Source organism: Macaca fascicularis, chromosome 10, assembly GCF_037993035.2.
Source record: "Macaca fascicularis isolate 582-1 chromosome 10, T2T-MFA8v1.1".
NCBI lineage: Eukaryota > Metazoa > Chordata > Mammalia > Primates > Cercopithecidae > Macaca > Macaca fascicularis.
Window position 1 is genome coordinate 21,758,732 of NC_088384.1, and position 25,688 is coordinate 21,784,419.

General features: G+C 42.1%; 1 protein-coding gene and 1 non-coding gene across 41 annotated transcripts in view; one reads left to right on the forward strand and one right to left on the reverse strand.

Annotated features, from left to right (window-relative positions):
* Positions 1–19,526, reverse strand: part of MTMR3 (myotubularin related protein 3) — a 142,324-nt gene extending 122,798 nt beyond the window's left edge. For 32 of the 40 annotated variants that reach the window (XM_074004040.1, XM_074004050.1, XM_074004048.1 and 29 more), the window contains exon 1: positions 19,338–19,526. Coding sequence is in view for 5 of the 40 variants with exons in the window: in XM_015457524.4 (XP_015313010.1) it covers positions 19,338–19,352 (15 nt within the window). In the remaining 35 variants the exon portion in view is untranslated. Of the gene's footprint in view, positions 1–14,034; positions 14,157–19,337 lie in introns of all 40 variants that reach the window. The other 8 variants (XM_065522290.2, XM_074004043.1, XM_074004036.1 and 5 more) reach the window with 1 other exon arrangement.
* LOC123567409 (U6 spliceosomal RNA) lies at positions 3,647–3,749 on the forward strand. Its single transcript, XR_006690318.1, has one exon. It is a non-coding gene; the product is annotated as a U6 spliceosomal RNA (small nuclear RNA).
* Positions 19,527–25,688: the final 6,162 nt, after the last annotated feature.

Sequence of the window (25,688 nt, forward strand, 5' to 3'; positions counted from 1 at the left end):
AAAAGAACGGAAAAAGAAAAAAAGAAAATCAAAAACACTCTACTATTCTCTGAAATGTCAAACCACGTATGGCCTCGGTAGTCTGACTCAGGGTTGGAACTGGAACTTCAAAAATTAACTTGCAAAAATGGCATGCGAACTCTTTTTTATTTTTTTGAGATGGAGTCTCAGTCTGTCACCCAAGCTGGAGTGGACTGGCACAATCTCGGCTCACTACAGCCTCTGTCTCCTGGTTCAAGTGATTCTCATGCCTCAGCCTCCAAGTAGCTAGGATTACAGGTGCATGCCATCACGCCCAGATAATTTTTGTGTTTTTAGTAGAGACGAGGTTTCACCATGTTGCCTAGGCTGGCCTCAAACTCCTGACCTCAAGCAATCTGCCCTCCTCGGCCTCCCAAAGTGCTAGGATTACATCCAGCCTGCAATCTCTTTTCTAAGGTAAAAAGGTCTCATCTATTTCTCTTGGCCTCAGATTGCTGCAAAAAGAAAGCTCACTACACAGGAACAAAGAAGATAATTTATTAACATAGCTAATCAACCTAAGTTTTATGTCTTGTTCACATGAAACTCTGGTTATCAATATTAATACCTCCAGCCATCTTGGGGGAGAAGAGGAGAGGAGACGAGAAGAAAGAGGAATTCTGTAGTTCTAAAATTTTTCCCAAATACTTTTTACTTACAAACTTTCATAACCGACCAGGCACGGTGGCTCACGCCTGAAAACCCAGCACTTTGGGAGGCCGAGATGGGCGGATCACAAGGTCAGGAGTTCAAGATCAGCCTAGCCAATATCATGAAACCCCATCTCTACTAAAAATACAAAAAAATTAGCCGGGCGTGGTGGTGGGCACCTGTAGTCCCAGCTACTCAGGAGGCTGAGGCAGGAGATCGTGCCACTGCACTCCAGCCTGGGCGACAGAGCGAGACTCTGTCTCAAAAAAAAAAAAACCAACTGTCATAACCAATTATATAACCATTCTACTACTTAGAGGAACAAAAAAGTCAATGATTTACAATTTAAAAGCTACTAAAAACATAAAATATGAAGTTATGCACTAAGGAGTTCTATATTTAAATTTACCCATTAAACAAGTATGTGTGTGTGTACTTCTTTAATTTAAAAAAATTCGAATGACTTACAGTTTATACTGTAAGATTATTTACACAAACAGATTATTCTCATTCCAGAGTGGGCTTTTTTGGGGATGAAGTTTCCTAAGCAATTTATAATGCTCTGTGAAAATCACCAGCCTTTTCAGGTTCTGTAATAAAGTTTTAAAAGGTCTAGGCACCATATTTTTTTAAACCATAAAAAAAAAACATGGGCACATGTGTATGTATGTATGCATGAATGCTTTTATGGCAGTTTTATTTGTAATTACTGAAAACTGGAAACAACCCAAATGAACTGGGGAATGAATACAGAAACTGTTGTACATCCATACAATGGAATGCTACTAAGCAACAGAAAGTAATTACTGATACATAAAAACATAGATGAATCTCAAAACACATTAGGTTAAATAAAAGACATCAGTCTCAAGAAGCCACATACTGAGTCAAGCAGGAGGATCCCTTGAGGCCAGGAGTTTGCAGCCAGCATAGGCAACATAACAAGACCTCCCATTTCTATTAAACAAAAATTAAAACAAAAAGGCTAAATACCACATGATTTTGTTTACATGGAATTCTCAAAAAAAGACAATACAACAGAGAAAAAACAGATCAGTGGTTGCCAGAGACTAGAGGTGAGGAAATGGGCTGACTATAGAAAGGGTCATGAGGAAATTTTTTGAGGAACTACTCTATATCTTGATCATGGTGGTTGCAAAACTAGATGTGTTTCCCAACCTCACAGAACCATACTCAAACATACCTTAATAAAAATAATTTTCAACCATATATATGATAGAATTTTATTGCTCTAATACCAAGACCAAATAGATGCTGCTTAAACCACTGAAGCAAGAACACTAAACTTTGGTCTGATCTGCCTCCAAGTCTGAAAACTCCCTTTCATTAACATTTTGCCTAAAAATTAAACAATATTCGTAAATTGGTCAAAAAATCCTTTAAGATTAAAATATATATATATACTTAAAGAAAACTACATAGTGCTTATATCCTAGTCATTTTAGGAGAGAATTAAGGGAATAAAGCCCAAGTAATATATATTAACATCAATCTTTTCCAGAATCATGATGGTCAAAACAAATGAGACTCTTCTCCTAATTTTGGTTCAAAATACCAAAATTTTTACTTCAAAAACTCTCTAACAGATTATTATAAAATCTTAACATTTGCCTAAAAGTCTTTAAGTGTTTTCACACAACTAGGCAGTATAACAAAAAAAAGAGCACAGGCTTAGGCCGGACGCAGTGGCTCACAGCCGTAATCCCAGCATTTTGGGATTTGGCCAAGGCACACCACTTGAGTCCAGTGGCGAAACCCCGTCTCTATAAAATACACAAAAAAATTAGCCGGGTGTGGTGGCACACACCTGTAGTCCCAGCTACTTAGGAGGATGAGGCAGGAGGATGACTTGAGCCTTGGAGGCAGAGGCTGCAGTGAGCCAAGATCACGCCACTCACTCCACCCTGGGTGACAGTGAGACCCTTTCTCAAAAAAAATTTTTTTTAAGCACAGGCTCAAGAACTCAACCCAGCTAGGCAAGTTATTTAACTTAATTTTGCCTCAACTGTCTCCCCAGTAAAATTGGGATAATTTTACCTACCTCTGGGAATAATCCTAGACTATTAAACGAGTTAATACATGTATTACAATAAATCACAGGGTAGTACCTGCATAGTCAACTAAGCCTCAATACTAACCTAATAATAAATGAATGATATCAATAATCACCAGCTGTGTAGTCTGTGTATACCACAATTCTGCTCTGTAAGGTAAGTGGCCTAAATTCAATGGCCTAAATAAAGACCTATTTAGTAACAGTACTCTATATTCTTATTATTTTACCTGAATTGCACCTACCTAATTCAGTTTGCAAAAGAAAGGTTAAGTATTATACCTTTTATATAAAAAAAAGTGAGGTCTAAATAAGTTAAATGACTTACCCAAAGAAACAGTAATGTGAAGGCAGAGCCAAGGCGAGGTTCTGGTATTCTGAGATTCCTTAAAACTTTGTCCTCTCCAAAATTTTTACCCCTCCATCAACTCCTTCCCTCCTAACAAAGATACAGGTATAATGCACCCCCAAAAACCTCCAATTTAATAATTTTAAAATTTCATTAAGCTATACATTCGATTTGTGCACTCTTCTGAATGTCTGTTTTATATCATAATAAACAGGTTAAATGGCTTATCATTAAGTGTATTCACATATGAAGAAAAGTAGTGGAAAAGTTACATCAAAAGCTAAAAGAAGACAAACTCAGCAGATTATGTTCTTTAAAATTCTGTGAGAGGCAAAAGTTTTTAACTGAGGTATAATATACATACAAAGAAGGGCACTCAATGATTCTCATAAACTGAACACAACCACAAAATCACGACCTATATCAAGACACAGAACATTACCAGCACACCTACAATCTCCTGTCCTCACAACCAAAGATAACCATTATTCTGATTTCCATTCTCATCTGTTAGTTTTGTCCGTTTTTCAAGCTTTACAGAAATGGAGTGCTCGCTTCAGCAGCAAATATACTAAAATTGGAACAATACAGAGAAGATTAGCGTGGTCCCTGCACAAGAATGACATGCAAATTGGTGAGGCTTTCCATCTTTCTTAATTATTACAGTAGTATTATTTAATATCCAAAAAACAATGATCAATATGAAGAATGGGATGAACTAATCAATACTGTGATTGAAGACAACAGCATTATTTGTCTGGGAAACTAAAGACAAAATAACTAGAAAACTATTAAAACTGGCCGGGTGCGGTGGCTCAAGCCTGTAATCCCAGCACTTTGGGAGGCCGAGACGGGCGGATCACGAGGTCAGGAGATCGAGACCATCCTGGCTGACACTGTGAAACCCCGTCTCTACTAAAAACTACAAAAAACTAGCCGGGCGAGGTGGCGGGCGCCTGTAGTTCCAGCTACTCGGGAGGCTGAGGCAGGAGAATGGCGTGAACCCGGGAGGCGGAGCTTGCAGTGAGCTGAGATCCGGCCACTGCACTCCAGCCTGGGTGGCAGAGCGAGACTCCGTCTCAAAAAAAAAAAAAAAAAAAAAAAACTATTAAAACTGTTAAAGGAGTCAATTTGCTACTTAAGGATAAACACATACTCTATTCACAATAAAATATACTATATACTATGGAATTAAAATTACATTTCTGGCTGGGCACAATGGCTCACGTCTATAATCCCAGCACTCTGTGAGGCCAAGGTGGGAGGATCACTGGGGCTCAGGAGTTCAAGACCAGCATGGGCAACATAGCAAAATTTCCAGAATAGGACTAACTCCATGTGTAGCATCTACATGTGGACAAGTATGAGTGTTTCTTGATTTAATAACCCAAGTGTCATCTCCATGAATGCATGTATACAACTTTGTTGGACTGAAGGCTCCTCATCTCAACCCCACTGGAGGTAAACGCTATAAATGTAAGTAATTCAAGAAAGTCTCATCCAAATTAACTCATGTAAAACAAAAACAAGAAACATTTGCCCCATCAAGGTAATGTTATAAAATGTGTAACTACTGTCTTTATCAGTGACTCACTTATAAAGTAGATCTGAACTATGGATTACTACTACTTACTTTCATTAAAAAAAAAAAAACCAGTATGAGATACTTTTGTAAATTTTCTTTACCCAAAGGTTTGCTGCAGCCATAAAAAAAAAAAAAAATCATGTCCTTTGCAGCAACATGATGCAGCTGGAGATCATCATTCTAAATTAAACAATGGGTAAACATGGACATAAACATGGGAAAAACAGATACAGGGAACTAACAGAGAGGAGAGGATGGGAAGGCATGAGGTTCAAAACTACCTACTAGGGGTTGGGTATGGTGGCTCACACCTATAATCCCAGCACTTTGGGAGGCTGAGGTGGGTGGATCGCTTGAGTCCAGGAACTCGAGGCAACCTGGGTAACAGGGCGAAACCCAGTCTCTACAAAAAATACAAAAATTAGCAGGGCATGGTGGCGCACCACTGTAGTCTCAGCTACCCAGGAGGCTGAGCTGGGAGGATGGACTGAGCCCGAGAGGTCAAAACTGCAGTGACCAGTGATCGTAACACTGCACTCCAGCCTGAGGGACAGAGACCTACCCTGTCTCAGAAAACTTAAAACTATCTAGCGGGTGCTATGCTTACTACCTGGGTGATGGGGTCAATTGTACCCCAAACTTCATGCAATATACCCATGGAACAAACCTGCACACTATTATTATTGGGAGAAAAAGAGCTAATTTAGAACAACATATGTAGCTTGACCCAATTTGAGGAAAAAGTTTACCTTTGTATATTTGTTGAAAACAACTATCAATAAAGGACTAAAATTGTGTACTATTCATTCATATGAATACTACACAGCTATTAAAATTAATGAAGTAAGGCAAGTGCAGTGGCTCACACTTATAATCTCAGCTACTCAAGAGGCTGAGGCTCGAGAATCACTTGAACCTGGGAGACGGAAGTTGCAGTGAGCCAAGATTGCGCCACTGCACTACAGCCTGGGTGACAGAGCAAGATTCTGTTTCAAAAAACAATAATAATAATACACATATATCGACATGTCATTTTTCAAATTATAGAAAGTATGTACTAAAATATCACATAAATTTGAAACACAATACTACATAAAATGTATGTAGATATTTGTAGGAAGAATATAAGTGCATGAGCTAAAAACATAAATAACTTCTGCATAAGAAAACAGGATCTAAGAGGATGACAAAACGGACTGCAAGTGTATGCATATTTTAATTTTTAAAAACAAATATAGGCCAGGCACAGTGGCTCACCCCTGTAATCCTAGCACTTTGAGGGGCCAAGATCACCCGAGGTCAGTTCAAGACCAGCCTGGCCAGCATAGTGAAACCCTGTCTCTACTAAAAATACAAAAATTAGCTGGGCGTGGTAAGGAGCTCCTGTAATCCCAGCTACTCAAAAGGCGGAGGCACAAGAATCACTTGAACCTGAGAGATGGAGGGTGCAGTGAGCAGTGACTGTGCCACTGCACTCTAGCCTGGCAACAGAGCAAGACTCCAAGGAAAGGAAAGGAAAGGAAAGGAAAAAGGAAAGGAAAAGAAAGAAAGAAGGAAGGAAGGAAGGAAGAAAGGAAGGGAGGGAGGGAGGGAAAGAAAGAAAGAAAAAGAAAGAAAGGAAGGAAGGGAGGGAGGGAGGGAGGGAGGGAGAAAGAGAGAGAAAGGAAGGAAGGAAGGAAAGAAGGAAGGAAGGAAAAGAAACCTACTGAATTAATACATGGTGTTTGTTAAATTATTCTCCATATTTTTCTACATTTTTTAAATATTTAAATTTTACTTTAATAAGCCAAGGTTGTGGAATTCAGAGACAGACAGGCTTCGTAGATTCTATATGGGATTTGTGTGTGTGTGTGTGTGTGTCAAGCCTGTTATTCTGTACCATAAAATTTCTAACTTAAAAAAAATTATATTATTAGGTTGGTGCAAACGTAATTGCAGTTTTTGCACTGTTGAAATTTGCCATTTGGTACTGGAATACACTCTTAAATAAATGTGGTTATGTTATACACCATTTGAATGCACATTTCGTGCCTTTTCTTGCTAATAACGTATTTTTTGCTTTTTTTTTTTTAGACTACAGAAATTATGTTAGACAAAAAGCAAATTCAAGTGATTTTCTTGAGTTTAAAATGGGTCATAAAGCAGTGGAGACAACTCACAACATCAACTACACATTTGGCCCAGAAACTGTGCACTGGTGGTTCAAGAAGTGTTGCAAAGGAGATGAGAGCCTTGAGATGAGCAGTGTTGTGGCTGGCCAGAAGTTGGCAACGACCAGTTGAGAGCAATCATCAAAGCTGATCCTCTTACAACTACATGAGAAATTGCCAAAGAACCCAATGTTGACCTTCTACGCTTGTTTGGCAATTGAATCCAATTGGAAAGGTGAAAAAGTTTTTTTGTTTGTTTGTTTTTTGGTTTTTTTTGAGATGAAGTCTTACTCTGTCGCCTAGGCTGGAGTGCAGTGGTGCAATCTGGGCTCACTGCAAACTCTACTTCCTGGGTTCAAGTGATTCTCCTGCCTCAGCCTCCCTAGTCGCTGGGATTACAGGCGCTCGCCACCATGCCCAACTAATTTTTGTATTTTTAGTAGAGATGGGGTTTCACCACGTTTTCCAGGCTGGTCTTGAACTCCCGGCCTCAAGTGATCTGCCCACCTCGGCCTCCCAAAGTGCTGGGGTTATAGGCATGAGCTACCACGCCCGGCCAAAAGGTGAAAAAGATTGATAAGTGAGTGCCTCATGAGCTGACCAAAAATTTTAAAAATCATCATTTTGAAATGTTGTCTTCTCTTAGTCTATGTAACAACGACGAACCATTTCTTGGTTGGATTGTGCAACAAAAAGTGGATTTTATACGACAACAGTGATGACCAGCTAAGTGGCTGGACTGAGAAGATGCTCCAAAGCACTTCCCAAAGCCGAACTTGCACCAAATAGACGTCATGGTCACTGTTTGGTGGTCTGCTCCTGGTCTGATCCACTATAGCTTTCTGAATCCCGGTAAAACCAACACATCTGAGAAGTACGCTCAGCAAATTGATGAGATGCACCAAGAACTTCAATGCCTGCAGCCAACACTGGTCCACAGAAAGGGTTCAATTCTTCTCCCCGACAACACGCTGCACAACCAACATTTCAAAAGTTGAATGGGTTACCAAGTTTTGCCTCATCCACTATATTCAACTGACCACTTGCCAACCGACTACCATTTTTCCAAGCATCTAGAAAATTTTTTGCAGGGAAAATGCTTCCACAACCAGCAGGATACAGAAAATGCTTTCCAAAAGTTCATCAAATCCCAAAGCACAGATTTTTACACTACAAGAATAAACAAACTTGTTTCTCATCGGCAAAAATGTGTTGATTGTAATGGTTCCTATTTTGATAAATAAAGATCTGTTTGGGCCTAGTTATAATGATTTAAAATTCACAATCCAAAACCACGATTGATTTTACACCAACCTAACAGTACCTACATTTATTATCTCAACTGCTCAACTTTTTTTTTTTTTTTTTTTTGAGACAGAGTCTCCCTCTGTCACTCAGGCTGGAGTGCAGTGGCACTACCTTGGCTCACTGCAACCTCCAACTCCCAGGTTCAAGTGATTCTCCTGCCTCAGTCTCCTGAGTAGCTGGGATTACAGATGCCCACCACAACACCCTGTTAATTTTTTTATTTTTAGTAGAGATGGGGTTTCGCCATGTTGGCCAGGCTGGTCTCAAACTCCTGACCTCATCTGCCCACCTTGGCCTCCCAAAGTGCTGGGATTATAGGCACGAGCCACCGTGTCCAGCCTAATCTTACTCTTTAAAGGCAGATAATAACAAATGTCTTAACCCAGAAATCTAACCTTTTTGAATGATGTTCTCCATTCACAGAAGCATTTAAAACACTACAAGTGTGCAGTAAACTAACAGCAAAAGCCAACAAGCTCTAATCACTTAAACTCTAGAGGATATATGACACAGCTCTTCCTAAAATATCACCAGATGACTATATAAACCTAGAACGGCTCAACTCCCAGCTGTATATTAACACCAAAACTCCAATAAGTCTATACTGTCATAATAAAAATCATTTGCCTAAATATCTTCCAACTCATATCAGATGTATTAATATACACCACATCCCATCTGAATTGCTACAACTCCACTTGATATTTAAAACACACCACCACACACACACACACACACACACACACACACACACACACACGGATACAGAACCCGGCAGTTTGGGCTGAGTTCTGTGTTTACAGAGTTCATAGAAACTGATTTTTCTTAAAGTGTCTTTCATAATTCTCAATCAGCTTATTAAGAAGAAAGAAACTAGATGGCTCAGTCCTCTTGTGTTTAATTGTGATCAAATCCCAGAATGTCTTTAGCCATAGGGGAGTTCACAATGATAAAGTTCAAATCAGTTTACCTGCCCCATTCCTCCCATACTACTTCCTACAACTGCCACTCCTCTTAGGAACTGGAGCCAGTTAACCACCCACTTTCTCAATGGTGACTGTGACATAAACCTTCACAAAACATCCAATGAAAAATAAAGACTTTAAAATAGCAGTTTTTGGCTGAGCGTGGTGGCTCACACCTGCAGTCCCAACACTTTGGAAGGCCAAGACGGGCGGATCACCTGAGGTCAGGAATTCACGACCAGCCTGGCCAACATGGCAAAATCCCACCTCTACTAAAAAATACAAAAAAATCAGCTGGCTGTGCTGGCTTGTGCCTGCAGTCTCAGCTACTCGGGAGGCTGAGACACGAGAATCGCTTGAACCCAGGAGGCGGAGGTTGCAGTGAACTGAGATCACGCCACTGCACTTCAGCCTGGGTGACAGAATGAGACTCCGCCTTAAAAAATAAAAAATAAAATAAAACAGCAGTTTTTCCTACTTATAAAAGTAATACATGCTCATTGTAGAAAAATGGGAAACTCTAAAAGAATAAGAAGCAAAAAAGCCACATTATCCCACCAAGACAGAAATTAATCACTACTAATATTTCCATTCATGGCCATCCAGGGTATCTTCTGTATATAAAAGTGTCTTAGTTCATTTACCAAACAGGATTTTAAGTACTGCAGAACAAGGGGGAAGTAACATACTAGTTCTTTGGAAGACTAATTTTCTTCGGTGTAAAGAAGTTACACTTACAGTTGAGTAAGTCAACCATATGTACAGGAAACTGGAGAGAATGACAAAGGTGAGGGGAATCATACCTGCCCTTTTTCATTCACTCACAGCAAACCATGGAGTCCATGTTTTGGGAACCATTATGTATGCAACGGCCAACTAATGAGTATGTTTCCTTCATAAATAGCAGCCTACTAAATAAACAAATACATACATACATACAAATATACAGTCTTGCCACAGAAGTTACACACACAGTGAAAGGAATGACATTAAGAGTATTTTTTTGTCACCATGAAAGTATCTTAAGAGAAAGTAAAGGGATATGTGAAACATTGATCTAAAATTCATGACCTCTTCCACAAAAATATTTTCTGTGCACGTAAGATGAAGGAACAATCTCACTATGGAAAACTTAACTGCTGGTTTTACAATACTATAACTTACTTACATGTGTAAATATGCAGGAGTTTAAACAGTTAGTCCACAAATATTGATAGCTTACTCTGTACCAGGCAATGTATTAACTGCTAGGAAGTAAAGGAGAGAACAGCCACCAATCCCTATTTCTGCACAACTTTCAGTCTACCTCTTGAAATATGATGTTGAACACTAAGCATGTGGCCTCCAGCAAGTCCCAACAGTCCTGATTAAATGATGATCTCAAATCCTTATGATGATCTAAGAAGACATATGTAAAAGTAGCTTATCAATCATGTTACCTAAAGTAAAAAGAGATATGTAGCCTTTTGTGCAAAGCACTGCATATAGCAATCATCTTCCATATAAATTATCTCATTTCTTTTAACTGGCAAAAAAATAATCACTCAAGTTGCTTAATACAATCTCTTTTCACAGTCTCTAAGATTTTAATATTATCTTTCTCTGCCAATGACCCATATGAAATAACTGAAATTAATTTCCCCACTGTTTTCTAATACAAAAAGCCTTGTTTCCTGATTTCACAACTTATAGGGGCTGGGGGGCAGGCAGCCACAGATGAAAAGCAACTTATTCTAACTCAAGAAAAAAATTATCTTTTAATCTAAGAATCATCATGGAAAGTTTTTTATAGGCTCGGGCTAATCCAAATAGAGTTAGTGACAGGTTAATTGTGGTACTTTGAAAGCAAAGGAGAGCAAGTAGCAATTATTCATGCCTTCACTCAGTCTCTAGGACCTAACCTCTTATAAAACAGGGAGATATATATTATAGCCAAACTGCTTTCCAAAAAACATAATTTTTTAAAATATGTTCTACACAATATTAATTCTTCATATCTAAAAGAGATAGATTACTTACATTGCTTCTTATCCTACTATTTGTCCTTTCCAAATTCGGCCACCTCAACAATGCAAAAAGTATCGAACTGATGCTTTAAATGTATTTTTGCCCTTATTGCAGATATGACTCTCAAGAGCATGAGACTTTTTTTTCTTTTTTTTTTTTGAGACAGAGTCTCACTCTGTCACCCAGGCTGAAGTGCAGTGGCGCAATCTTGGCTCAATGCAACCTCCGCCTCCCAGGTTCAAGAGATTATCCTGCCTCAGCCTCCCAAGTAGCTGGAACTACAGGCACGTGCCACCACGCCTGGCTAATTTTTTGTATTTTTAGTAGAGACGGGTTTCACCGTGTTAGCCAGGATGGTCCGATCTCCTGACCTCATGATCTGCCCACCTCGGCCTCCCAAAGTGCTGGGATTATAGGCATGAGCTACCATGCCCGGCCTAGCATAGGACATTTTAAAGGCATTCAAGATCCAACTAAACTGGACCATCTGCAAAACTAGTGAAATACCCAAAAACAAGCATCTGTAAATGCCCAATATTAAACCTTAAGAGTCTAAAGCAGTAGTACACAAAGCAAATATAACATATCTCCAGGAGACTGGGCACGGTGGCTCACACTTGTAATCCCAGCATTTTGGGAAGCCAAGGCAGGCAGAGTTCCAGACCAGCCTGGCCAACTTGGCAAAATCCCATCTCTATTAAAAAATACAAAAATTAGCCAGGCATGGTGGCACACACCTGTAATCCCAACTACTCAAGTGGCTGAGGCACAAGAATCACTTCACCCCAGCAGGCAGAGGTTGCAGTGAGCCAAGGTCGCACCACTGCACACCAGCCTGGGTAACGGAGAAAAACTCTTGTCTCAAAAAAATATATATATATTATATATTATATATACACATACATATTAGATATTACATATTCACCTATGTATTATATATATATTATATATACGTATATTATATATGCATATATATTATACATATATTTTATACACATATATATTACATACACATATATTAATATATACACATATATATTATATATACACACCCACACACACACACACCTCCAGGAGTAACCAAGACGCCCCAGGGTAAAAAAGGAAAATATCTGAACTTTATTTTTAATTATCAACCTTGTTAATTTTTTGTTTGTATTTTATAAAGTCCACAATAATCAGTTACTATACATATATTATTTGTAAATTAAATATCTAAGGATTAAGAATTGATGCTCAATTTTTCTTCTCTTTTCTCAAAGCAACAACATGAAGTCGTATCATTTTTTTTTTTTTCTGACTTCATTCTTCCCATCTCATCATTTTTTTTTTAAAGAGACAGGGTCTCACTATGTTGCCCAGGTTGGAATACAGTGGCTATATTCATAAGCACAATCACAGTGAACTTTAGCCTTGAACTCCTTGCCTCAAACATTCTCCGGCCTCAGCCAACTAAGTAGCTGGGACCACAGGACCATGTACCGCACCTGCTTAATGCTCAAAATTTTTTAGTGATGGGGTAAGCAACCAAAAAGTTTGAAGACCACTGGTCTACACCACTCCCTTGCACTGTGAACTTTCATTTTTATCAGCTCTCTCCCAAAAGTTAAGCTATGGAAGGAAGTCCTGATGCTGAAAAAGAAACAGAAGAAACGCTGTTTCAAACTACTTTAAACTCCCAACAACAAGCTAAAGATGACAAATCACTAGCAAGAATATATGAAATTGAATACTAATATGCTGTTGATGGGAATTTCGTATAGACATCCTATCTAAAGGGCATCTTGAGTATATCCAAATTTAAAACACACATACCCTTTAACCTAATAACCCCACTTTTTTTTTTTTTTTTTTTTTTTGAGACTGAGTCTCACTCTGTCACCCAGGCTGGAGTGCAGTAGCTTAATCTCGGCTCACTGAAACCTCTGCCTCCTGGGTTCAAGTGATTCTCTGTGCCTCAGCCTTCCAAGTAGCTAGAATTAAAGATGCCTGCCGCCACACCCAACTAATTTTTGTATTTTTAGTTGAGACGGGGTTTCACCATGTTGGCCGGCCTGGTCTTGAACTGCTGACCTCAGGTGATCCACCCGCTCTGGCCTCCCAAAACGCTGGAATTACATGCATGAGCCACCACACCTGGCTAATAAACCCACTTTTAAGAATTTATCCTGGCCCAGGCGCAGTGGCTCAGGCCTGTAATCCCAGAACTTTGGGAGGCAGAGGCAGGCAGATCATGAGGTCAGGAGATCGAGACCATCCTGGCCAACATGGTGAAACCCTATCTCTACTAAAAATACAAAAAATTAGCCAGGCGTGGTGGCGCGTGCCTGTATGCCCAGCTTCTCAGGAGGCTAAGGCAGGAAAATCACTTGAACCTGGGAGGCAGAGACTGCAGTGGGCCAAGATCACACCACTCCACTCCAGCCTGGGCAACAGAGTGAGACTCTGTCTCAAAAAAAAAAAAAAAAAGAATTTATCCTAAGGAAATAATAGGACAATTCAATGTCCAAACAAGTTCATCACAGTATTGTTTTAAGAGAAAAACTGACAATATCCATTAACAACACAGAACTGCTATAAACTATGACACATCCATATTATAAAAACTACATGTTCATTAAGGGAATATCAATTTTACATGGAAAGTTGTTCTTTAATTATTTCAATAGGTATGTATAACAAAAAAAAATAAAAATACCAAACATTACATCCAGATGGGATTACAGGTCATCTCTACTTTTTTTTTAAAAACACTAAAACTGTTCTGGGCCAGGCACAGTGGCTCACGCCTGTAATCCCACCACTTTGGGAGGCCAAGGCAGGCCGATCACCTGAGGTCAGAAGTTGGAAATCAGCCTGGCCAACATGGTGAAACCCTGTCTCTACTAAAAATACAAAAATTAGCCAGGCGTGGTGGCGGGTACCTGTAATCCCAACTACTCGGGAGGCGGAGGCAGCAGAATTGCTGGAACCCAGGAGGTTGAGGTTACAGTGAGCTGAGATCATGTCACTGCATTCCAGCCTGGGTGACAGAGCGAGACTTCGTCTAAAAAAAAAAAAAAGTTCTGTAGCTTTCATAACAGAAATAATTTCATTTTGAAATTTAAATGATATTAAGTTAAAACTCCAAATTATTGTCCTATATCACTTCCAAAACTCTTTTATAAACACTCTGTCTTCCCATGTCATTTGTAGAATCAGTCTAAACAATTAAATATTTGGTTTATCTCATAGAAAAATGATAGGCATAGAATAAATAACAACCCTATTTCAAGTTAACCATCTTGTCTTTATACCAATTCTTGCCAGTTATGTCATGATTTATCAATACACTTCTAATTTCTTTATATTTTGCCAGAGTATAAATTTATGAATAATTCTGAAAACTAAATAAATTTCTATTTCTCTTCCGCAACTAAGTTACAAAAGTATTAACGACTTCGGGAGGCTGAGGGAGGGAGTATCGCTTGAACCCAGGAGGCGGAAGTTACAGTGAGCCGAGACTGCGCCATTGCACTCCAGCCTGGGCAACAGAGTGAGACTCTGTCTCAAAAAAAAAAAAAGAAAGAAAGAAAAAAAAGTCTTAACTACTAAAGAAATTAGATTTAGACCCCAGATAAGTGAAATCAGAAAAGCTTGCTACCATCTGTCATACCAGAATCATTCTGAGTATCTGTAGTTATCAGCATCAAGACAATACCTCTGTGTCTATATTTACTTTTACTTTATGCAACGTACTGATACATTCTCCTTCTGAAAATGCTTTAAATAAGTACACTGATTTCATTACCCTATGATACTGCCACCTGCTACTTAAAAACACAGCCTTAAAACTTTACACAGAATGTACTAAACTCCTTGCTCCTACCACCTTCTACTACTGCTCCAACATAAGAAAATAGGTGAAAGTCAGCCAAGTCTATTCCAAGTACAGACCTTGGCATAAATGTGAGACACCCCAGGCTCCTCTGAAGTCCCAGTAACATTGTGACTATTCCGACTGGCAGACAGGATACACGTGCTGAAAGGTTTCTCCAGCCAGAGTACAGAAGCAGAAACCTTTTCTGTTGCCATATCAGTGATATTGGTAAATTCTGAACTTGACAATACGGACTAGGTTTACCACTGCTCCACAAGCCAATTCTGCCAAGGCATAAAATAGGATTCTAATACAATATGATTCTAATACCAGCCCCTTACATTTTTAGAATACTTTTCATATACGCTATTCTGTTTGATCCTCCCCAGTAGTCTGTTAGAAAAGTAGAGAAGTTGCTCTTCTTCCTTTCACTAATGAGGGAATTGGAGCTCAGAGGGTTATGTAGCTTGCCAGAAACAACACGGCTAATGAAGAATAACAACCCAGGCTTGAACCCAAGATTTACTATCTACCCACTTTCACGCTACAATTTTCATTTTTAATATCTGATACAAATATGAACTTAAAAGGTATATTGTTTCTAGATACAAAAGCAATGATGAAAGCATATCAGTATTGATATCACAAAATTAAGATTAAAAATAGCAATGACAAGTTAATAACTTTGGTAGCCTCTAAAGTTACTGGGAGTCCTAGTTCAACCCAGTATGAATCTGATACCATCTTATATCTTAAATCAATGTTACACTGATTATAAATTTATGTATATATTCTCCATAGAAAATTACAGAATTGGGTGGTAAGAAACAGCTAGCTATATAAATTGCACAAACTCCCCCCAAACCATTCTCAAGTCTTGTGACTTCACACTAACTTATGAAGTTCCCAATGTAAAACCCGATTTGATTTCAACACTAAGCAAATTACAACAGCATAAGCATGTTCTTTCTACATAACACTTGCAACATACATTCAATTTCCGAAGCACTTTTGGACAATGTCTAAAATCCATAAGCTAAAAGCAGAACCCAACACAGAATCTTGTTTCTTTTAAATAAGAAAGGTTCGTCTACCTATATGAGATGAATACCAAATAACATAATTAGAAATTATTAAAAATTTGCAGAATCAGGTTACAGAAACTACTTGAGGTCAAAGACTATAGGCCCTTAATCGTATAGATGGGAAAACTGATGCCCAGAGAAGTTAAGTGACATTCCCAACAGCAATAAATGACACAGATGGAATCAGAATATATGTCTGTCAGTCCAGAAGTTCCCATTATTCTATACTACCTCTGCATTTACTGTGCTCTTAAAAAAGTCACTAATATCTAAAACACTTAAGACCCACTAAGACTCAAAAACTAGGGGACACAATAATGTTCACAACAGTCTTTAGAAAACAATTTCTTAAAGGAATCTCAAAAATTCCAAACAACAAGCACTGAAAGCTGGCTCTTTATTTTCATTTTCTTTCCTATCCAGAGCCCTACTTGATCAAAAACTGACTCTTTAATCCATTGCAAAATATTAAGTAGCTTTTAATAACACTGCTATAAACCACCATAACTGTTGTATCAATACTATTCACTTACTAAAAAAAATATCTGAGGGCGCAGAATATGCTGATAACTGCACTGGGTACTGGGGACACCAGGGAACAAAACAGACAAGGCCTCTGGCTCTTCTAATGGACAGCTGGGTGCAACTCTAAAAATACTACTCTATGATTTGACAGGATATTTACCAAAGTCCTTCACTACTCTACACAACTATAACATTTTCTTCCACCTCTTCCAAACTTGTAAGAACCTTCACCACACTCCCCTCTAAAACATGAATACTTCCTTTGGTAACAGCATTCCACTTTACTGAAGAAGGTGTGAACGTGTTAACTAGAACTATAGCAGATTTTTAAACTGACTTTACCACTCCTCATGGCCTGCGGCAAATTTCAAGAAGTTTTCACAATCCATAGTAACCCTTCCTGGTTCACAACCCTGGTCTCAAATGGCTGCTAACACACCCATCCTACCCTCCACTAGAAATCTGAGTCAGACGGTTTAGGAGCAACCATGATGGTGGGAAGCATCTTCAGGGGACCCCTTTATGAGCCAGAAGCTGACTTACTTCCTCTCCTTCCCTGTTTATTTCTTCTGAATTCTTCAATATATCTTTGGGTACAGTATATCTCCAATTAATCAGCATCTAATTTTATCAAATGTGTTCCTAATAACCTGTGCACAAATTAACTTTTGCCAACAAATCTGTTTCCCCGACATAAATCCATTATATTTTAAGAGATGCTCAATTTGCATCTCTTTTTTTCATGCTTCCCTTCTTCTCCACCTCTTAAATTCTTAAAGATCTATAAACAAAAGCACTCTGAGAAGTCGTAATTAATGGGAGGTCTTTGGAATACCCAACCTAAAGCAAAAGTTCACATGCCTTACTGACCAGAATCATTCACGGAGTTTTATAAGGATAGATTCCCAGGCTCTATCCTCAGAGATTTTTAATTCACCAGGTCCTGCATGAGTTCGAGGAATTTAGGTAGTCCATAATATTTCTAATGACCAGCCTTAAACTAGACAACCACTGAAGAACCTGGCCTATGAGCTGAGAAACTCAGGTTCTTTTATGGCTGGCCATTAATGACAAGCGGGGCTGTACCACTGTGCTGGTCACTTGAAGTTCTCTGAGTCACCTGAAAATGAGGGAGTAATTGGAGCCAACAGAGGTCTTCATAGGCAGCCAATCTAAAATTCTAGAATCCTCCAAATTTAATATCACATACTATACTGAGTTTACTCAAAACAGTGTCATTCTGGCTCGGGGCAGTGGCTCACACCTTTAATTCCAACACTTTGGAAGGCCAAGGCAAGCGAATCACTTGAGGTCAGGAGTTCCAGACCAGGCTGGCCAACATGGTGAAATCCCCATCTCTACCAAAAATACAAAAATTAACCAGCCGTGGTGGCACAAACTTGTAATCCCAGCTACTTGGGAGGCTGAGGTGGGAGGATTGCTAGAACCCGGGAGGCGGAGGTTGCAGTGAGCAGAGATCGCACTACTGCACTCCGGCCTGGGCGGGAGAGCCAAGATTCCGTCTTAAAAAAAAAAAAAAAAAGAAAGAAAGAAATGAAAAAAGGTGTCATTCTGTAAACTCTTCTAGCCTACCCAAGTCATGGGCCCTATAAAGGGAAGACTTTCTGCATGCCATCAATGTCTCCTGTCCTACTGAACAGCCCTGAATCTGAAAGGGGAAGGTCTCCACCACCTCTCCATGGACAAATCACAAACATTTGACATTTAAAAAAAAAAAAAAATCATCTCCTGTAATTCAACCCAGGCCTCTCATGGCATTACCATTCACATATGAGAAAGCTGAACCTCAACTAGAAAAGTACATGGTTTTGGGGTTTTGTTTTGTTTGTCTAGGTTGTGGAAAAGTAGATGTCAGAAAACAAAGTGGATGTCAAGATACTATAACAGTAAGAATTTAGGCCTGGGTCTGGAAAGGACATTTGAACATCAATATGTAATAGTAATCCATGTCCAAAACTCACAAGTGAGATTATCAAACTCCAGGGGAGTCTATTAATGTGGCCATAAAATCTACCCCATAATTTTGACCTAAGTTTTCCAGCCCAAAATACAACCGACAATATCATCTTACGGGTCCGGAAATGCCATCCATAAAGCAAAATTTCTACCGGAGAAATAACACTGTAATCATTTGCGGAGCAGTCTGACCAGTGTTCCCTGAGTTAGGCCAACCGCCCCCAACCATCCTTCCCACCTAAGTACTACCAGGTCAGGAGGATGCCCTGTTGCATGATCAGGCGGTCACTCCCTTCCACAAGGCCCAGGCCCGTACAGTTCGCCCCGGGGCTCCCATGGCCCCCGACCTCCAGTATCCGGCAACGATGGACCGCCACAGACCCGGCAGGGGGCGAAGGGCGCACATCCATCTCCCAGGAGTCCGTGGGAATAACCCCGGGCGCTCCGAGGCTACGTCCCACACCCAGAGCCGCACGGGCCCATCCCCGCCAGGTCTGGGAAGGCAGCCCGAGCCCAGGACCCCGCCTCCCCCGCACCTAGGGTCCGGGCCGAGCTCGGCCGCTGAGCTCCCATTCCCACTCCCACACCCAGCGCCTCCCCCTGGCGGCGACGGCCGCTGGGGACGCCCCTCCCCGGGCCCCGCACGCAGTCCCCAGCCCTCCCAGGGCGCTGCCTCCTCAGAGGGTGACAGCCGCCTGGCCGGGGCCGGGGCCGAGGCCGGCCCCTCCTCCAGCTCTTCCTCACCCCCCGAGGAGACGGAGGACGGGGATGGGGTTCTTACCGGGCAGCAGGACATGGCGAGGCCCGCCACGGCACAGTCTCCTCCTCCGCCACCCCACCAGGCTGCCTGCCAGGGCCGGCGCGGGGTAGCGCCTGAGCCGCTGGGACGTCTAGTCCTGCTGCTACTACTCCGCCGCCGCCGCCGCCTTCTCACAACCACAACAACATGGCGGCAGCGGCCACACAGAGCGCGCTCCCGACGCCGAGCCGGGCGACGACCGGGGACGCGCGCGCACGCTCGGGCGCTGAGCCCGGTGTCCGGGAAAGGGGGCGGATCTCCGCCGGTTGGACGGGGGCGGGGCCTGGACAGGTGGTCACGCCCCAGGAGATGGGCGAGGCTGCAGCCCAGACTAATACCCGCGGCTGGGGAGAGGCTCGCGAAAAAGCCCAGCGGAGGAAGAATGGCTCGACAGATGGGAAATGGGTGGAGAAAAAGAGATGACAAAAAAAATCTGGAAGAAAACCAAAGGTGGTCCTACAGATTTTTAGGAGGCGTCTTTTCCAAGCTCTGTAACCCTGGGCAAGACATGGCTCACTCTACTTACCAGAAAAATAGAACAATAGTGGTATCTTCCACCTGCAATTGTGGGCAGGATAAAATCAGTTTAATATAATGCAAGTAAATATAGTGTTTTAGAAGTTGTATTCAGAATACAATTTCTTTTTTTTTTTTTTTTTTTTTTTGAGACAGAGTCTGGCTCTGTCTCCCAGTGGCATCTCTGCTTACTGCAACCTCTGTCTCCCGGGCTCAAGCGATCCTCCCACCTCAGCCTCCTGAGTAGCTGGGACTACAGACTGACATCATGCCCGGCTAATTTTTGTATTTTTTGTAGAGACGAGGTTTCTACCATTTTGTCCAGACTGGTCTCAAACTCCTGGGCTCAAGCAATCCACCTACCTCAGCCTCCCAAAGCGCTGGGATTACAGGCATGAACCACCGCACCCTGTCCAGAATACAATTTCAAACTGATTCAACTTCAGCTCCTAATCAAAAGCTCAGCGGGAAGAAGTAAGTTTTCAAACAAAATAAAAAACAACCCCCCCAAAAAAATTGTAACCTACCCACACTAGCCTGCAGAATTCCACAAACCAGGATTGCATACCGTAGGCCCTAACAGATTCACCTCCTCTGAGTTGCCTTTTAACATTCTACCCTTGACTTTTCTGTAAACTGTCTGGGAAGACTAGTCAAATGAAATCTATTCCTGCGTCTGTTGTAAACTTTTTCCACAGCACTTTCTGAAATCTATTTTCAATGTTCATTGTCTTTTTACTCCACTAGAATGTAAAAGCTACTTGAAGACAAGGATCTTGTCGTGTTCGTCACTGTTTCCCTAGCACCTAGAACTGTGCAGTGTAAGTAGTAGGCAGTCCAATTTCTTGATTAACTAACAGCTGACTGGGTGCGGGGGCTCACGCCTGTAATCCCAGCACTTTGGGAGGCCGAGGTGGGTGGATCACCTGAGCTCAGGTGTTCGATACCAGCCTGGGCAACATGGTAAAACCCTGGATCTACTAAAAATACAAAAGTTAGCCGGGCATGGTGGCAGGCGCCTGTAATCCCAGCTACTTGGGAGGCTGAGGCAGGAGAATAACTTGAACCCAGGAGGCGGAGGTTGCGGTGAGTCCAGATTGTGCCACTGCACTCCAGCCTGGGCAACAGAGCAAGACTCTGTCTCAAAAAACAAAACTAACAGCTAACATTTATTCATACAACTCATCTAATGGAATCTTCACAACTTTAATAGGTAGATGCCGTTATCTCCATGTTACAGATGAAGAAAGTGAAGCACAGAATAAGTTGCACGTATTGAAACAAAATTCAAACCCAGCAGACAAAAAAAAAAAGAAAAACCACTATGCTCTCACCCACCCGGCTGTACTGCCCAGTGCATGACACAGTAGCCTGAAATAAAATCTCAAGGAAGAAATTACTTTAGGCCAGACACAGTGGCTCATGCCTGAAATCCCAGCACTTCAGGAGGCCAAGGTAGGTGGATTGCTTGAGCTCAGGAGTTTGAGACCAGTCTAGGCAACGTGGCAAAATCCCATCTCTACAAAAAAATACCAAAAAACTGGCGAGGTGTGGTGGTGCGCGCCTGTAGTCCCAGCTATTTGAGAGGCTGAGGGGGAGAATGGCTTGAGCCTGGGAGGCAGAGGTTGCGGCGAGCCCTGATTGTGCCACTGCACTCCAACCTGGGTGTCAGAACAAGAAAAAAGAATGAACGAAATAAATTACTTTAGAATTAAAAGCTTGGAAAGCCCTTGCTTTACTACCAGAAAAACCGGTATGCTTCCTGCTTTTCGATAACTGTTATGCAGCTGATTGTGTCTCTCTTTTCACTCTGGCTTCCAGAAAGCCCAGGGCTAAATGTGAAGCTCAGCAATGACCTCTTCTTAGCCCTTCCGGTCCACTTCTGCCTTAACTTTGCACCTTTATTTATATGTGGCTCTCCTGATTTTCCCTTACTGTTATATGACAGTAGGCTTTATGGAATGGGAGAAGAAACAGTAAATACATAAAATTGATGAATGACTTAAAGTTTTTTATTTTATTTTATTTTTGAGACAGAGTTTCACTCTTGTTGCCCAGGCTGGAGTATAATGGCGGGAACTCGGCTCACTGCAACCTCTGCCTCCTGGGTTCAACCGACTCTCCTGCCTCAGCCTCCCGAGTAGCTAGGATTACAGGCATGTGCCACCACACCCGGCTAATTTTTTGTATTTTTAGTAGGGACGGGGTTTCTCCATGTTGGTCAGGCTGGTCTCGAACTCCCGACCTCAGGTGATCCTCCCATCTCGGCCTCCCAAAGTGCTGGGATTACAGGCATGAACTACAGCGCCCGGCCTATTTTTATTTTTATATTTTATTTTATTTTCAGACAAGGTCTCACTCTGTTGCCCAGGCTGGAGTGTAGTGGCTCCATCTCTGTTCACTGTAACCTCTACCTCCTGGGGCTCGAGCCATCCTCCCACCTCAGCCCCTTGAGAAGCTGGGACTACAGGTGTGCTCCACCACACCTGGCAAATTTTTGTATTTTTCTTAGAGACGGGGGGCGGGGTGGGGGGGTTGGGTGAGGGCGGTGTCTCACTATGTTCCCCAGGCTGGTCTCAAACCTCTGAGTTCAAACGATCCATCTGCCTCCGCCTCCCACAGTGCTGGGATTACAGGGGAGAGACACAGCGCCCAGCCTTAAACTTTAAAAATTAAGGGGGAAGGCCGGGCGCGGTGGGTCAAGCCTGTAATCCCAGCACTTTGGGAGGCCGAGACGGGCGGATCACGAGGTCAGAAGATCGAGACCATCCTGGCTAACACGGTGAAACCCCGTCTCTACTAAAAAATACAAAAAACTAGCCGGGCGCAGTGGTGGGCGCCTGTAGTCCCAGCTACTTGGGAGGCTGAGGCAGGAGAATGGCGTGAACCTAGGAGGCGGAGCTTGCAGTGAGCTGAGATCCGGCCACTGCACTCCAGCCTGGGCGGCAGAGCGAGACTCCGTCTCAAAAAAAAAAAAAAAAAAAAAATTAAGGGGGGGAAAAAAAAAAGGACTTTCCAACCTGTTTTTCCCATTGTTTAATAAGCTAAGGTTCTCATCAGCCGCCAAGCACCTCCTGCAGGGAAATTCCCCTAACTAGTCATCTGCTCAGGGAAAGGCCATAGGGTGAACTGCCACAGGTTTGTGGCCTCTGATTGGACTGAAGCTAGCACCTGACTCCAGGACAGCCCACCCATAGGCTACCTAGCTCCCAGTGAGATGGCACAGGGCAAAGAGTTCTGCCAATAGGCAGTCAGCATCCACTCAGCCAATCCCACAGCTCCCCAGGAATTCACAGTGGGAGAGGGAGATGGCATACAATTTTGGCCTCTTTTTAGACAGAGTGTCAAGTGTCATCGTGTTTGCCTTTTAATCTGGGCTAAGTAATCTTCAATTGAATTTTCAACCAGTATTTGGGACATGGGAGGAATTTCTCTATGCCCATGAAATCACAGTATTTGCACCTTCTCCTTTTCATAATAGCTAACATGAATTGGAGTGAGTGGCTATTCGCAGACCAGGTATTAGCACACTACAGCCTCCAACTCCTGGGCTCCAGCAACTCTCCTGCCTCGGCTTCCCTACTGGGTCCAGAGGTATTCACCACTGCAGCTGACTGGATTGAACCTTTCAATTGTGGCGGGCGCTATGTGAACACTTTACATGTATCTAATGTAATCTTAGGCCAGGCATGGTGGCTCACACCTGTAATCCCGGCACTTTGGGAGACTGAGGCGGGCAGATCACCTGAGGTCAGGAGTTCGAGACCAGGATGGCCAACATGGTGAAACCCCATCTCTACTAAAAATACAAAAATTAGCCGGGCATGGTGGCAGGTGCCTGTAATCCCAGCACTAGGGAAGAAAATTGCTTACTCAGGAAAATTCCTTGAACCCGGGAGGCAGAGGTTGCAGTAAGCCAAGGTGGCGTCTCTGCACTCCAGCCTGGGCAACAGAGCAAGACCCTGTCTCAAAAAATAAATAAAATAAAATTTAAAGATAATGTAATCTTTACAACAACACTATAGGAAGGTATTGTTACTGTCCTCCATTTGACACATAAGGAAGTGTAAAGGTCAGGATTTGAAACCAGATGATTTAACTCCAAGTGCATGCTTGTCAACTTCATTACTACACCCCATCCCCACTGCTGCCCACCTGCTTACCTTTAAGGCAGACTTTAGTAAATTATTTATAAATAAGAAAGAGAAAACTGCAGCATGGCCTTGAAAACTCACCTCAAGAAGAAGGGCCTAAGGAGACACAATAGAAAGAAAGCTGGTCTGTGTCTAAAGACTTAAATTTGATTCTTGGCGCCTCCACATACCTGCTTCTCATTTCCCTTTTCTATGCGTCGGTTTCCTCATGGCCCTGTAGGGTGGTAATCATTAACCTACTTACCTCATAGAAGCATGTTGGCCGGTCTCCGTGGCTCATGCCTGTAATCCCAGCACCTTGGGAGGCCGAGGCAGGTGGATCAGAGGTCAGGAGATCGAGACCATCCTGGCCAATATGGTGAAACCCCATCTCTACTAAAAATAAAAAAATTAGCCGGGTGTGGTGGCACACACCTGTAGTCCCAGCTACTCAGGAGGCTGAGTCAGGAGAATCGCTTGAACCCAGGAGGCAGAGGTTACAGTGAGCCGAGATCATGCCACTGCACTCCAGCCTGGTGACAGAGCGAGACTCCATCTCAAAAAAATAAAAAAAAAGAAAAGGAAAAAGAAACATGTTAGGGTTCTTTGAGGTAATGGGTTTGAGAACATTTTATATTCTATTTAAAGCCAAATCAGTGGACAGGTTCCTTGTGTGCTTTGGCTGAAGACAGAGCCCCAGCTTTGTGCACTGGGTCAAGGAAAGAGGGGAACCAACCCTGGCTTTATCTTGCTGCCCTATTTCTCATGTAAAGTCCTCTACCCGCCTGACCTTGTCCTCCTCCTGCTGTCCTTTCAGCCTTGCTCCTCCTCCTATCTTCAAAGCTGAAAATATTCTTCCAGCTTCACCGGGACTCTGAAATAGCCTAAGACAGATTAAAAGGCTGATTGGGGGTTGGAGGCTTCCTGAAGTCATACAGGGCCCCTGGAAGTCAGGGGTCCCTCAGCCTCCCAAAATGCAGACTTCCCAACACTGGGTAATACTGCTTAACTCTAAATGTCACTGATTTCAGTGAGCACTTTGCACGAATTAGCCCATAATCTCTTCAGCGTCTCCTTCATCTCCCAATCCAGCGAAGCAGACAGAAGTAACTGTGGTTTTCAGACTTTGAGGAACAATTTGCCACGGGTCAGACAGAAATTAGAGTTGAATCATGTTGCTGTGATTCAATGTCTCCTGGGATTTTCCAAACACCATACTGCAACCCTACTGTAGGACAGGGTAATTTCAACTCTGATTGAGCCTAGAGCAGTGATTCTCAAAGCATAGTCCACAGGTCCCTGGAGGGTCCTGAGACTTTTTCAGGGTTCTAGTTGGGTCAAAACTATTTTCATAGACCAGGAGTGGTGGCTCACGCCTGTAATCCCAGCACTTTGGGAGGCCGAGGCAGGCGGATCACTTGAGGTCAGGAGTTTGAGACCAGCCTAGCCAATATAGTGAAGCCCCATCTCTACTAAAAATACAAAAATTAGCTGGGCATGGTGGCGGGTGCATGTAATCCCAGCTACTCATGAGGCTGAGGCAGGAGAATCGCTTGAATCTGGGAGGCGGAGGTTGCAGTGAGCCGAAATTGCACTACTACACTCCAGCCTGGGCGACAGAGTGAGACTCCATCTCTAAATAAATAAATAAATAAAATTAAAACTATTTTAATAATAATGCCAA